Below are 14,209 nucleotides of genomic sequence, written 5' to 3'. Positions count from 1 at the left end.
GCTCGGAAGTTCACTGAAGCTGCGCAGAACCCTTCAGCTTGTTGGTAGCGATCAGAAAGATTATTTGATGACCTTTTTTCTTATACAAGCTGCTCAGTCATCTGAGAACAATTATTATTTTTGTCCATATCAGTGTTCTCCATGGAGATGCTGGATGGGAATGAATTTTTCTTCCACACTTGGCACCGGGGCTACGGATGCTGTCGCTGCTGGAGAACCTTCGCCTCCCTCCGTGACGCTGCTGGCCTGATGGGCACTTGGAGGATCCTGAGTCCGGCGCTTGGTCGCTCGCCTTGTGTTCTTCACTCAACACTGTGGTTTTGGTATGCTCGGTAAGCCTGGTATTTGAGATACTTTGCTATACAAATAGAAGTCTGTTCAATGGTTCAAACCTTTATTATGCAGCCACGCTGCGATCTACTTGGTGTGCTTTGTCCGTGCGTCCTCCCAGGCCTACAAATGAACTACCACGCACCAGCCCTGTGCCACTACCCACGGGGAAGGGATGCTGAGCCGTGCGCCACCCCCTCCAGGTGCAAGGTGCCACCAGCATCGCTCTTAGTACCACTTAACGTGTTCCCAGAGGGCCTCTGCCCGTCCCGGATGCCTCCCCAGGGAGGGTACACCGCCGGCCCGCACCCCACAGGCCCCGGCTCTCTCCGGGAAGGGGCCTCGGGCCCTCCGGCAGCCTCAGCCCGCGCACCTGGGGCCGGCAACCATCTTCCGGGGCAGGGGGTGCCGCAGGGGCGGCGGCTCCCCACGAGGCCGCCGGAGCGCGGGGTCCCGCTCGGGCCAGCCGCACCTCCACCGCCTCCGGCCCAGCCCCGGCGCCTCAGGCCCTCACCGGCCCCACGGCGGCGGCGCGGCCGGGACTTCTTCCCGTCCCGCCTTCTCGCGAGAAGCCGCCGTCACGCGCGCCTCCGGCCCCGCCGCCCCTCACGCAGCCGCCGCCGCCGTATCCTTCCGCGCTCTCCCCCTCCCCCTTCTGGAGAGTTCTGCACGGCCGCCGCAGGACAAATAGTCCCCGCCGTCCCCCGCTCCTCCTCTCTCTCGCCCGGCCCTCCCCCTTCGCTCCCAGCCCGGCCTCGGCCCCCGCCGCGGCGGCCGCCTCCGCCCCGCCAACCGCGCGCCATCCGGCGGCGGCGGAGCGCGGCCGGGAGGGGGGGTAGGGGCGCCGCGGCGGAGTGATACGCGGAAGGCCGGCGAGGAGGCGCCAGCGCATAAAGAGGCGGCGGAGGGATGCGGTAGGAGCTGCGGCAGCGGCAGCGAGCTCCAGCCCAGCGGCGCCGCCAGGGGAGCAGCGCGCCAGGCCGGCCCGCCCGCAGGCCCCCCGCCCCCCCGCCGCCGCCGCCTTTGGGGGGGCCCCCTCCCCCCTCCTTCCCTCCCCCCTTCTCTCTCTCCTTCCCCTCCCCTCTCCCCCTCCCCCCCCTCTGCCGCGCCGCCGCCACCTCCGCGCTCCTCCTTCCCCCCCTCCCCCTCGGAAAATAGTCCCCGCGGGCTGCCCCCTCCCCGCCCCGCCCGCCCCTCCTCGCCGCCTCGCGCACACAATGGCGCTGAAGAGGATCCACAAGGTAAGGGCCGGGCCCCGCCGCGCCGCGCCCGGCCCCGCGCCCGCCCGCCCCGGCCTAGCGCTCGCCTTACATAACCCGGGTAGGCCGCCGCCGCCCCGGGGAGGGAGGGAGGGCCGGGCCGGGCCCTGCCCCGGCGGCGCGGGGTCCCGCCGGTGCCCGCCTCGGCTCTGGGTTACGGGCGCCTTTCCCCGCCCGCGCTGAGGGGACGGGCGGCCCCGCCGCCGGGAGAGGCGGCAGCGGGGGAGAAGTTCCCCGGCTCACATCGGCGCTGCGGGCCGGGCCGCGGCTGCCGGAGCGGGCTCGGGGGCTGCGGCCTGCCGGGGCGCTTTGTGTGTTCCCCCCCTCGGCGGGCACCTCCCCGGGGCCGGGGGCGGCCGTGCGCTGGCCCCCCGCGGGGGGAGGCCCAGGCCGGCGGTGGTCGCGGCGGCCGGGCCCCTCCGGAGCAACGTGGCCCCCGGAGCCCGGGCCCTGGGGCCGCGAGGGGGCGCCGGCGCCGGGGCAGGGCCGCGGGCCTGGGGGTGGGCAGCCGCCGCCGCCAGCTGTTGCAGCTTCGAGGGCTGCTGCTCGCCCTCGGCGTGGAGCTGGACACGCGTGGGGGCAGCGAGGAACCCCGCGGGCCGCCGCTCGTGGGAGAAGGTGCCCCGAGGAGTGAAACGCTGCCCGCGCTGGAAGTTTTGGCGTAGCTGGTTTGGGAGCTCCGTGGTGAAAGGCTCTTCTCCTCCCTCAAGCAGCGACGGTGCTGGTGTTGGATGCTGAAGCACTAAGCATAGCAAACCTGTCGCCTTCAACTGGTCAAAGTAGCGTGATTTGTTTTAATGGAGCCGGTGCTGTTTGACAACCTGAGTCATCTAGTAGACTTGTAGGGAAGGGCACGCGAGGTGCCTTCTCCTGGAGCAGGAGGTGCTTGGTGTCCTAGCCTTTTGGAAGGACGCTGCTGCTGAATCTCCTGTAGTCTTACAACCATCCTGTGCTTGATCATCATGGTATCTTTTAAAACCACTCTATTTAAGAGAGGAATATCCAAGCACACTTTTAGTATGTTGGTGAGTCAGGCAGGGAATTTATATCCTCTTCTCTGCAGAAGGTGGCTGGCAGTTTGGAGTCCACGTGCAGGGTTCAGGTGTAGAAGCCAGTCCTGCCATAGGGTTTTGGTCTCGATTACTATGTGGATCTACCTTTTGTCTAGACCCAGATGTGAACCTGCCACTGAATATTTAAGATCAGTTTGCCAGCTCTGTTTTGTTACGTATGTACGTACGTTACGTTGGATTTGGCTTATGTGTTAACGTCTTTGCTTTGATTGTAGGTTAATTTGAAGTGTTTGTGAAGCTTCGTGTGTCGTACTGATCAAATTAAAGCTAAGGTGGGGAAGAAAATTGAAGATAGCTCAAAGGCTTACGTATGCTCGTGGAGTAGGTAGAGCTTGAAAGGGAAGAACTTTGAATACAATTTTAGCGTACTGAAATTTCCAGATGAGTGTGTGGTAGCGGGTTAGATAAGGAAGTTGTGCTCCAGCTGAGTAGCGCTTGTCTGCAATGTTCTGTCACTCACTTCAGTGACAGTCAATGCAACGCGAAGGCCATTCCACAGCGCGTCTGGGGGCTCGCAGGTGTTTTGAAAGAGCGCTTTCTCCTCGGGAGCGGGTCGTGTGCCTGCCATCAGAACGGGCCTGGGAGGCAGGGCAGCGAATGCGGAACAGGATAAATGGGACTGCTGGGAGCAGGGGACACACACAGATAGTGCAGGGCTTTTGTGGGGAGGGTGTATCTTCTACCGGGTAACTCGGGAAGCAGGGAACGCTGCTTTATGGTAGTTTAGTGCGTGCTGAGGTTCAGGATTCAACATTCAGAGCACTTCTGCTTCCAGCCTGTGTTTTTTACCAGGAGAGAAGCTGAATGTGTCCAGTCTTTGCTAACATTGGGTGCTCATGGACTGATTCTTCATGCTGCTTGTCAAAGATAAAGCATCCTGAGGGATAAGGTTTCAAGAGTCTTTAAAACCTTGGGAAGTAGTGTGAGAGTGTCACCAAAGCAGTGGTGTATCTTGAGCTCTGCAAAGTATCAAGTGTTTCAGTGGAGTAAGAGTGGTGGCTTTGAGGAGAAGGGAGACGACAGGGCTGTAGGCAACATTTCCAACAGAAACAAAGTATGTGAAGGGAAATAAAACCACTTTCTAGCAGTCCAGATGCTTTAAAAGTTAGATGGGAGTTAAGCTACACGCTAGAAAGGAGCACTCTTAATTTGAGTTACTGTGATTGTCTTGCTCAACTACTTTAGTAATAATCACCACTTGTTTACTCCCCAGCTATTTTGAACGCTGTGGAGAGTGTTCGTATCATCATCTTGTTTTTGTTCTGGTCTCTGGGAAAAGCAGCAGTATCTTAACGCGTAGTGACCGTCCCTGTCAGGATAACGAGGAGAACAGCAAGCTTCCGACCTTTGCTGTTGCACCTTGTGGCAAGAACAAAAGCCTGCAGAATGTGGATTAAGTAGAAATAATCCCAGTAGACTCGAGTACGAAGAAGCGATGGAAAGGAAGGCTGCTGCTCAGGCATTTTTGGAGGGTATTATTAGTGTTGATACATCAGTGTTCAGGTCTCAGTCTTGCCCCTGGCTCTTGTGCTTGTGTTGCTCAACCACAGACTACGAGGTTTTCTCCAAAGTTTTTGTGTCTTTGGATAATATAGGGATGAGAACTCCAGAAACAAGCAGAAAATCCCAAGAGTAAGCCTTTGATACAGTGTCAACAGTGTTACCTGAAATGGCCTCTGGCACCTTGAACTCCTCTGGGCTGGAAGAGGGGGAGAACAAGAAGTTGTTTGCAGCCGGGTAAGTAGCTGGTGTATGAGGTTGCTGGTGTATGAGGTAGCGCAAGAACCTCCATGGTCTGTCCCAGCACGTCTCTGGCGGCGCGGTTGTTCTTGGGGTTGTCCAGAGACTCGAGCCGGGGTAATGTGTCTGCACGAAGCAGCAGCTGTTCTTCAAGCAGATGCTCGGAAGGAGCTCAGACTTGAGACCTGCTATCAGATTGCTGCTTGTATTGTTCACCGCAGTCTTCCAGGCAGCGGTGTTCTTCGTTCTTGCTTTAGGTGGGGACGCAGGTCTAAAACTTGGAACTCTTTTCTTGTGAGAAATGCTTGGGATGTAAGCAGTGATGCCAGCCAGAGTCCCCATGAAGTGTGGGGATAGCAATGAAGCATAACAATTTCATTGTTATTGTTAAATCTATAAAGATGATAGTTTTATCATAGTTTTTTTATCATGGATTTATTTTGTAAGAAATGCAGTTGAAGATATCCAGGGGTGGAGGGCCATAGTGAACAGCTTCCATTTTAAGATTTAAGCCAAAGCGCTTTGGATTCAGCTGCATCCCCATCTGTGTTGCTTATCTTTAGGAGATACGTTACCTATAACTGAATAACTAAGGCACCTTTTGGAATTGCTTTGGATGGGAGAGCAAGTAAAAGGCTAGTGCGTCGTCTTTTGTGGGTTTTCCCTTATGAACTGCTTGATGGACCCTGCAGTGAGGGGGAAGGGGAAATCAGAAACTGTACTTCAGCCCTGATGAAGTCAAACACGTCTGTATAGCAGAGGAATGGTGGCTTATTACCTGTTTTCTGGGCCTCTGTATTACAAGCAGTGCTGCTTTGCAGAACTGAACTATATTCCAGTGATGTCCCTGTTCAGCTGCGGAGGACGAAGGGCTTGCCTGTAGTCCAGAGCCGATGGACCTCCTGAGATGCTTAAGTATTGCTTCTGCTAAAATGAACACTACCCACGGATGGCATGCCGTAGACTTACTGGCTAATTGAACAACGTTACTGTTAACTGAGTTGTATGCATGCTACCTGTGCTGAGCAAACTTTGTGTTATTTCTGTGCTACCAGTTCTGCTTTACAGCAGCCAGTGGGAACAACTTGGTCCTTCCGTCACAGCCTCTTGCTGTGTTTGTGGAGCTGCCAGCGCAGCCCATCTGCGTCAAATATCTTCTGTGTGGCTAGCACAGAGAATACTGGTTAAGCTTCTGTTAGCTAGCTAGCCTTTTTGATACTCGGATTCCACACCAGGAGGAAGTTATACATTGCTTTGGTGTTCTTGCTGTTCAGGCTTAAAAAAAAAAAAAGATGACAGTTACATCTGAGCTTTTTATAACATGTACTTTGGTTATTGCTGTATTTCATACAGCTTGACTTTTCTCATGCTACTCACTTAACTGCTTGCCTTCTAACTTTTGCAGAGTCTTGTAAGAAGTCAAAGTCAGTGGATCTGAGCCATGTCAAGATTGAAAAAGCAGATTCTGCCAAAGGGAAAGGATTAAAATCCTTCTGAAGATTAAAATGTTTCTGTTAATAGGGTAGTAGCCTTAGAATGGCAGATATTCTGGAATCGCGAAAGTCCTGTAGACCAGGAGAGAGCACCTATGGATGCTGTAGGGAATCTGTGATCTGACCTTGGTGTGCATGTGCGAGCGCTGCCTTGTGCGGAGGGACCGCTTGGCAAGGAGAGAGCAGCGCTGTGTGAAATGCGTGGTGGCTGTAGGCTCTCACACCTCACCCTACACGGTGCCCTCTGCGACAGGTACAGGTAGAACGCGCTGGCCCAAGGAACGGGCAGCAGGCTCTGCCCACCCTAACGCCTGCACGGACCTGGGCAGGAGGCTGGCAGCTGCTCGCCTGCGCCTTGGCCCTGCTGCTCAGGTGCTGTCGGTTTGACCTGGGCCCTGGTTCCGTATTGCTTGGCGCTGCTCTGTTGAAAGCTGCTAACAATTCATGGCTGAGTGGCTGAAAGTTCCTTTTTGGTTAGGTAAATCACAATTTTGTAGCACAGCCCTAGACTGCCTGTCTCAAAAGGGTTCAGGGGCTTCAGGCAAATAAACGTGGTAAAGTCGGATTAAAAGCTTCTTTTGCTGCTATAAGTGAAAATTAGGCTTATAATCAAGCTAATGATGTGGTCTCTGAGTAAATTACAGTTTGAAAACAGCTCAAACTGGGGTAGGGAGGGAAGACCATGGAGTGGCAGGCTAAAAGGACTTCAGGTAATCTTTGACTGGGGGTGTACATCTAGCGTGTTGGAGTGCATTTGGGGAACTCCACTGTGTACCAAGGTTTATTAAAATTGCTGGAACGGACTACCAAAGGATGCTGGCTTTTTACTTGCTTGGCTGGCTTCTTGGTGGTGCTGGTTATGTTGGTTATTCTTACTAAAGGCTGTATTAGCATTAACTTAATCCTTAAAACTACTCTTATCTTCTGGCCAGAGCAGTTTTTACCAGGAACACATTAGACTGGGAAGGCAATTGTTGTCTAGAGGAATAAATTTGAACTTCTCTAACAAATATCTTTGGAGTTTACAATTAAAACTAATTATAACTTGAAATGTGTGCAGGGTTAAACTTTAAGGTAAGACTTAAAACACTTGTGTTTGATGGTGTTTTAAAAACTTCTTGTGCAGTTTGTGAACTCCTTGATCAAGATGCATTTTAAATGCAATGTACTAGCTGCTGGGAAATGGGCTGTAACGGGAGGAGGGTGGAGAGAGCATGGGTCTGAGTGAGACTTGTGGCACTGGCTCTCCTCTCTGCCCGGAGGCCTCGCTGGCAGCTAATGCCTTTCATGACTTGGGAAGCATGGCTGGGGGTCTGTGGCACACTCCATCTTCCTTAAAGTGCTTTCCTGGAACCCCTGGGTAGGGGTTTGTTTTGTTAGGAACTTGGGAACTTAGGAACACAATTAAGTCTGCTTTTGGAGCCTAAATGTCAGTTTCTTGTGTGAGTCTTGTAGCTTTTAAGATACTTAGTTTGTGGATGTAATGGTAGTAGTTTCATTCAAGTTGGCCTTTGGGCAAAAGACACCTTGAGCCTTGCTTTGCACCATGCTTCCACTTCCTCATTTTTGCTGGGGAACTAATTGGTACATTTAACTGTAAGATGGGTCAAGTTAATGGTTTGATCTGCAGCAGTGGGTGCAACCCCAGGAGTATTTTGCTGTAGGGGAGAGGGCAGAAACTTTAAGTTCTGCAAGTTGGCTTTCCAGCTGAAGGCAATTCATGGTGAGGTAGCCTCCTAGGAGCTGAAAGACTCAAACTGAAATCTCAAGGTTGCCTGATTCTTAGCTTTTAAGTTCCTAAAGCAGAACCTTCTGCATGTTGCTTAAGGATCAGAAACTGTCTCAAATGGTAACCAGCTACAGCTTTCTTCAGGTATTGGTTTAAAATCAGCGTTGTCAAGATTAGACATTGACCAACAAGCCTTCCCAGATCGTGGGGAAATAGAGCAAGCCTTGCAGCTTAGGGTCTGATACATGCAGTAATGGCTGGATCGTAGATGATACCAAACTGTAATTGAATCCTCCATCTATTAGGAGTTCAGTCTTATGTGAACTCCAGTTGTTTGTTCTGAGTTATAAACCAGCTGGTTTTCAGTCTCCCTCAGCAACACCTGGAAGCGAAGACCTCACTAGGTCTGGTGTTGTGCTAGCAGTACCTTGGAAACTGCAGAGGAGTTTTCAGAAGGCAAAGTAACCTCTCAGGTGCAAAAGCTTGGCGCTGTGCCGGAGCAGTGGATGCTCCTGTCCATTTGTACCTGGATAAACGCAGCCGTATGTAGCTACCATTCCTGTTCTTAAACTTGGCTCTGCAGGTCTGACAAGTGAGTAGTGGAAGTCCTACTAGCATGTCGGCCACTTGAAGAGAATGGCATGTTAAAGTGATCGTTACCGGGAAATCCAGTAACGTGTTAGCCTCTCCGGTGTGCAGAGGCAGCTGGCAGCCTACCGCGGCTGCTGGCTGTGCTCTGGAGGTGTCTTGTGGAGGTTAAACTTCCTTCTTGTTATCCGAGCTGTTGTTCTACAGAAGCTGGGAGGTTTTGTATCGCAGGGGCTTGAATTGAGAGTTGTTGCTAAACTTTTCCAAGCGCAAGGAGCTTATGCATTTCTTTTTACATGGGCCTTTTAATCTGCAACGTTTCAATCTGTGGATTTATAGAGCAGAACCCGAAATGCTGCCTTAGGGAGCTGCATGACTGAGACAAGTGGTATGAGTGTTCATTGTAAGTCATGTCTTTGCCGTGAGATACTATACACGGCTTCAGAAAGCCAAAGTATTCCTTCTAGCTGGAACTGAAGATTGAAGAGAAAGAAATAGTAGTTTGATGTGAAACAGGGCTGCTACTAACTGAACTTCGTTGTTTCCTCTGCATCTGATGTGAGACTTGCCTCGTGATATTGCTGAAGGTGTGTTGTTTCATCCAGCTCGGTGGAGCAGAGATTTTGAGCAGCTGGACGTAGGGTGAACGTTGGGGCAGCTTTGACGTGCGGCCGTCAGGTGCCAGTGAAGTTGTGTGTAAGCGCCTGCGTGTTCTGTGCCGCACTCATTGCGCAGAGTCTCTTGGCTTGCTGATGCTGAAGCAGAGCACAGTGCAGTTTGCTCCTCTGCATTTTTCAGACTGTCGCTATCTGAAAACTTGCAGAGTACATGCACTTCTCTAGGGTGGAGCAGTATTCTTCTGTGGCTCAGGATGATACTCGACTATTTAATGTTCTGGAGTTAAAGCAGAGGTGTACAGCGGCTGGTGTGAAGTGTGCTGGTGGGGAGTGAGCGCGCATTACTGATCTCCATGCTAGCTGATATTTGCAGCCAGGAGGTAAGGAGGGAATCCTGACTTGGCTAAGGTTGGCTACTCTGAATTGACATGCATAACTGACAACTCTGAAGAGCTTTCTTCCCTCAGAGGGTATCTGGAGATGCTCTCCACCTTCAGGAGGGAGTAGGCTCTTCAGCAGGTGCTGCACACTCAATATCTATCCTGTCCAAGTCCATGCTGAACCATGAAGTGTGGGAGCAAGGTTTGCTTGGGTCAGCGCTGTAGGAAGCTCAGTAGGAGCCCTAGGAAAGCTTCAGTAGTCTGTGGTGTCAAGTCAGGAGGCTTTCAGCCGGGTTCTTTAGACGTTGGGAGCTGCTGAGAGCAAAACCAAACTTGTGTGTGCTTTACAGTAGTCAGGGTATGTGAAGCTTTGTATCTCCACTGCAAGAGTGCAAGTTCTGGGGGACTTCATGCTGAGGGGAAAATCCCGAGATTTAATGTAAGGCAACTTTCTTCTATTGTGACCGAACGGTCTTCTGTTAGTGGTGGCTTCCCAATTCATGGGAAGTAGAAGCTGGAACTCCCGGAGATCTTCTGTTCGAGAGCTTAAATACTGCCTGTAAATAACAAAAGGCCGTTAAGTGACAAGCTTTTTCCATTCCTGCACCCAGCTTGTCTTGATCATTGTCCTTAAATGTTTTGTCTATCAAAAGCTTCAGATAAGTCTGGTATCTGAGACTCGCTGTGGGCTGTTGCTGGTAACCCTTGCAGGCTGTGGAAAGCTGAACGCGCACAGGGCCAGGGACAGCATGGGAGTGTTTCCTAAATGCTAGATTTAGTTGTCCTCGTAATGGTTGTCTGGTGTTTATGTTTTAGCTTTCTAGACTGAGCTAGCACAATATGTTTGGGCCCATCATGCAAAGCAGGTCAGTGGCTGAGCCAGAAATAAAGCAAAGTTTGACTTTAAAGCTCTACTCTAATTGCATTTCCCACTAAATGTCCATTTCTGGAGCAAATTGCTAATGTGAGTTATTGGTGACAATGTGTGGACTCTCTTTCTGATCTGGGCTGAAATTTTGCTTCAGTTTGAAACTCGGTATAGTTCAGAAGTGTTCTGAATTACTCAACCTGTCCCGCCAGAGCAACTGAGACTCATAACAGGATTTCTTCAGAGCAAAATTTGACTGACGTGGGTACTTGAAAAGTGAGGATTTCCATTCATGGGCTAGCAGTTCTATAGGTACAGAAGGTCTTGTGTTTTATTCCGTTTAACCACCTACATTCACTGATGCATACATCTGGAGCAACAACCACAGGTTATTGAAGTTTTGTATACTGCGAAAGGCTACTGCAGTCTTGAGATGATAAACTAGATATAGCTGGACCAACCTGGGAACTGTTACAGTATGGGGCATAAAATAAGGCTAATACTGATTGAGCCCATCTTATCTCTCTGTGACCTGGAGATAGTGGAGTATATAATACCTTGACAATGCTTGGGATTTCTTAAGTTTTGTTATCAATGAAGGCAAACCTGAATAGACCCTATGACTTGATGAAGATTGCTATGCCTTAATAGAGTATGGAAACCTGGGGAGGAAACTGATGCACATGCCAAACGTATTACCTGGATTTAAGATGCAACTGTGCTTTCTGGGGTCCTGGCTGTTAGTTTTGTGGTGTTGCCATTCTTGTGGCTTCAGGAAACTCACTGATGTAAGCGTTATGTTTGTGAGCAAGAATGATAGCCAAAGTGCCACTAACAGCTTTTTTTTTAGCAATAACATGATTGGTTTTGAAATTAAATGAAATGAACTGTTCCTGTTTTTTAGGAGTTGAATGATCTGGCACGTGATCCTCCAGCACAGTGTTCAGCAGGGCCTGTTGGTGATGACAGTAAGTATGCTACTATCAGCAAAGACCTGCAGTCTCTAACCTTTTCCTTTTTCTCTAAAACGGGATGTCCAGTTCCTTAGCAAGGAGAATCCTTCTGTTTCTTTTGGTTAGAGTACTAGATGCTACTCCACATACTAATCTTAAATTTGTTGCCCTTCTGTATCTCTTAATACCTTCCTTGTGTATCACTGGAGATCTGTGTTACTCCCATTTTATTGATGGGGCAGCTCTGTGACTGAGGACATCTTAAGTTACACCTTTTGCATTAACGGTTCTGGCATTGTCATAGGGCATGAAGTTAGTAAACTTCAGTAGCTCTGTGGCCAAACCAGCAAGCAGCTGCATACAGCTTTCTGAACTTCTTTGAGGTCTAAACTGTATATGGTATAGTCACACGGTCCTGTAGAAGTAACTATATTTTACACAGGAGTTAGTTAACGCTGCATTTTTTTAAGAGGGTTACATGTAGTCCTTGGGGATAAGAGATTAAAATGTGAATGCAAGGAAAACTAGTTGGTAAATTAAAGCTTGAATCATGAAGTAATGTTAGAATTTTTTTTTAAAGTTTAATAGTTACTGTGGTCAAATGAGTTATAGGAACACTGGAAACATTGCTTGTTCTTTTATCTGTTTTGTGCTATTGTATTGTAGAGCACACCAGAAGTATAAGAACTGAAAAACAGGTTTGGTTCTTAATTTTTAGGCAGGATTTCACTGTATCAGTATTTGGAATACTACTTGTGGCTTTCTCAATGAGCAAAATCAGAATGTCTAAATCCTGCTGACATGACTAACTTGTCGCTTGATTTGGGTATGCTGCTTAGGTATGAGAGGAAGTGTGAGGAGCATCCTTTTTAAGGAGCATCCTTAAATCACATGGTACTGTTATGTTTGAAAACTGTGCTGGAGTCAGTTGGCCCTGCCAGGTTCCGGGTAAGGGATAGCCTAGGACGGTCTTTTTTGGCCTACACATCAGCTTGTCGTTTTTCCTGTGCAAGGTTGTTCACCTGGTGTGTGATTTGGAGTTGTTATTCTGTCCTTTTGAAGCTCGAGGAGCTGTGTTAAAGCAGACAAAAAGCGGTTATTCTTTAAAGTCCTACCCTGAATTCTTTTGTCTAACATCATTTTATAGCAAGAAGGTCTACTGTCATCTTGTGCATGTATTATTGCCTAGGGAGGAGGGCAAGATGTATCTTGTGCCTTGACTTAGTGGTGTTTATATGGATGCTTCTTTATCTTAGTTGTTGGTAATGTTCCCCAGTGAGGTTCGATTAGCTGTGAATAAGGCAACTTAATTGTTGCCCTGTATTTTATGGTGGTTTTCTCTGAGAGGCCTTTAAACTGCAGTGGTTTTGCAAGCTGTACAGTCCTCTCCACGTTAACTAGGATGTTACACTTTCTGATGAGCTACTTTTTTTTATAGCATCATTAAAACTCAGTCATAGCTTAGGTGAGCAAAATCAGTAGGATGTTTGCAATGAGACAAGAACACTTGCAAATTCACCTTTTGCTTTATAACTTTACCATGGGCCTGCGTTAAATGCGTTGGCATTTAATGCATAAAATGTCTGAGATGAGGGGATGCGTTTACACTTTCTTGTAGCAGCTCTGCCACGTAGAAAGGCTACGTAAGAACACTTGGAAGCTTTGACTGGGATGCCCATTAAACAGCATGCATTGAACTTGCTGTGCAACGTGGTCTCTCTGGCAAGTGTGCTGTTTGGTGAAGCATCCAAGCTCATGATTGGGGGTATTTAAGTAGGGAAACCCTCCACCTATGCGCAAAGAACTCTAAGCTTAGGTATTCTTTCTAAGAAGGGAAAAAAAGCTGCCAAGATCTTTCCGAGTCACTTCTGAACTATTTAGAAGTGCTGAAGTGTATAGAAATTATTTCCTATAGAAATCCTAGGACTAGGTTAAAAAACAGACTTGAAACCTGAGAACGAAAATACTGAAATTAGTGGAGATGTTACTGTTCAGCAATGCTTTCAAACAAGTGACAACCATGTTTAGTTTTGAGGGTTTTTAGCAGTAGTGTCAAGCTTCTTCTAGTTACTCCACAACTTATTTCTGCTTTCAGAATAGTATTTCAAAGAAGCTTGTAGTTCACGGAAGAGAAATTACTAAGATGTAGAGCCAGTCTGAGGCTTTTCTTCCCTTAAATTAGCAAGTGTGATTTGTGCCATGATAAACTACTTCGTAGTTTCTGAAGACTATCAAAAGTGATGGAGATCGTCTGGTGGAGAAGGTGGTAACAAAAGTTGGTGAATTCTTATAATGGAAAGTTACTACTGAATACAGAAAGCTTTAAAGTAATACTCAAGTCTCCTCCTGCCACCTTTCTGAAAGACCTCTAATTAAAGACTTTCACTATTGAGAGCAACACTTTGGGTGTATATAAGTGGATGGCAGTGGCAGCAATAGAAGGGTGCCTTCTCCGAGATCCCCGTGCTCTAGGTCTGCCTCGGTTGCCTTGTCAGAATGACGTTTCTCGGAGTTCAGGACATACTGTGCCTGCAAAGTGGTGTCTTGTGGCTAGTCCAGCCGATGTAAACTGTCCCCAGTTATAAGCTTCTCATCCCTGTAGTTCATAAACTTTGGAAAGTGAAGAGCTGTTTCTGCCTTGTTAACTGTAGGGGTAATATTTTCTTTCTCTCGATAATGTAGCGTTAGCCCTCTTCCACCCACCTCTGGCCTCTGTTTTGGAAACAGGCTTGGGACTGGATTACACTGGTATCCTTCCAGAGTGCTGTGCAGTGGCTTAGTTCACTTCCGAACATGTACCTGTGCTTAGCTACTGAAAGTCAGCAGCCCTCTTACTTTGTAAATAACTTCTTGAATGGCTGATTTGAAAGTAAAGAATCAATTGAAATAAGCGCTGCATGACAAATCCTTCTTTAGTTCATCAAACTTGTCCTGGATGTTGTGAGAATCTAAAGCTTGGGTTAAACAAGCACTTTCCTTGAGTCTGGGGTGGGAGTTGGGAAAAAAAACCAAAAACAACCAAACCACCCTTCTAGCTTGTAAGATGTTAAGATTCACTGTGAAAGTGTGTTTCTTTCTGGTTTCTTGTCGTGTTTAAGACAACAGTTGGTTATATCGGCTTCTCTTTTCAGTGTGCAGAGGTATGCAGGTTACTGTCCAGTGCTGTCTGCGTGCTCCAG

At 48.9% G+C, this 14,209-nt stretch overlaps 1 protein-coding gene across 7 annotated transcripts in view; it reads left to right on the top strand.

The window, feature by feature from the left end:
- Positions 1–1,131: 1,131 nt before the first annotated feature.
- UBE2D2 (ubiquitin conjugating enzyme E2 D2) overlaps positions 1,132–14,209 on the top strand; it is a 30,313-nt gene continuing 17,235 nt past the window's right edge. For 2 of the 7 annotated variants that reach the window (XM_075163974.1, XM_075163975.1), the window contains exons 1-2: positions 1,545–1,571; positions 10,982–11,045. Coding sequence is in view for 4 of the 7 variants with exons in the window: in XM_075163970.1 (XP_075020071.1) it covers positions 1,548–1,571; positions 10,982–11,045 (88 nt within the window). In the remaining 3 variants the exon portion in view is untranslated. Of the gene's footprint in view, positions 1,572–4,257; positions 4,400–10,981; positions 11,046–14,209 lie in introns of all 7 variants that reach the window. The other 5 variants (XM_075163973.1, XM_075163976.1, XM_075163970.1 and 2 more) reach the window with 5 other exon arrangements.

The sequence above is a fragment of the Calonectris borealis genome, chromosome 15, assembly GCF_964195595.1.
Source record: "Calonectris borealis chromosome 15, bCalBor7.hap1.2, whole genome shotgun sequence".
NCBI classification, from domain to species: Eukaryota; Metazoa; Chordata; class Aves; order Procellariiformes; family Procellariidae; genus Calonectris; species Calonectris borealis.
Note: the sequence above shows the minus strand (reverse complement) of the source record. Positions and strands in the feature narration are given on the sequence as shown.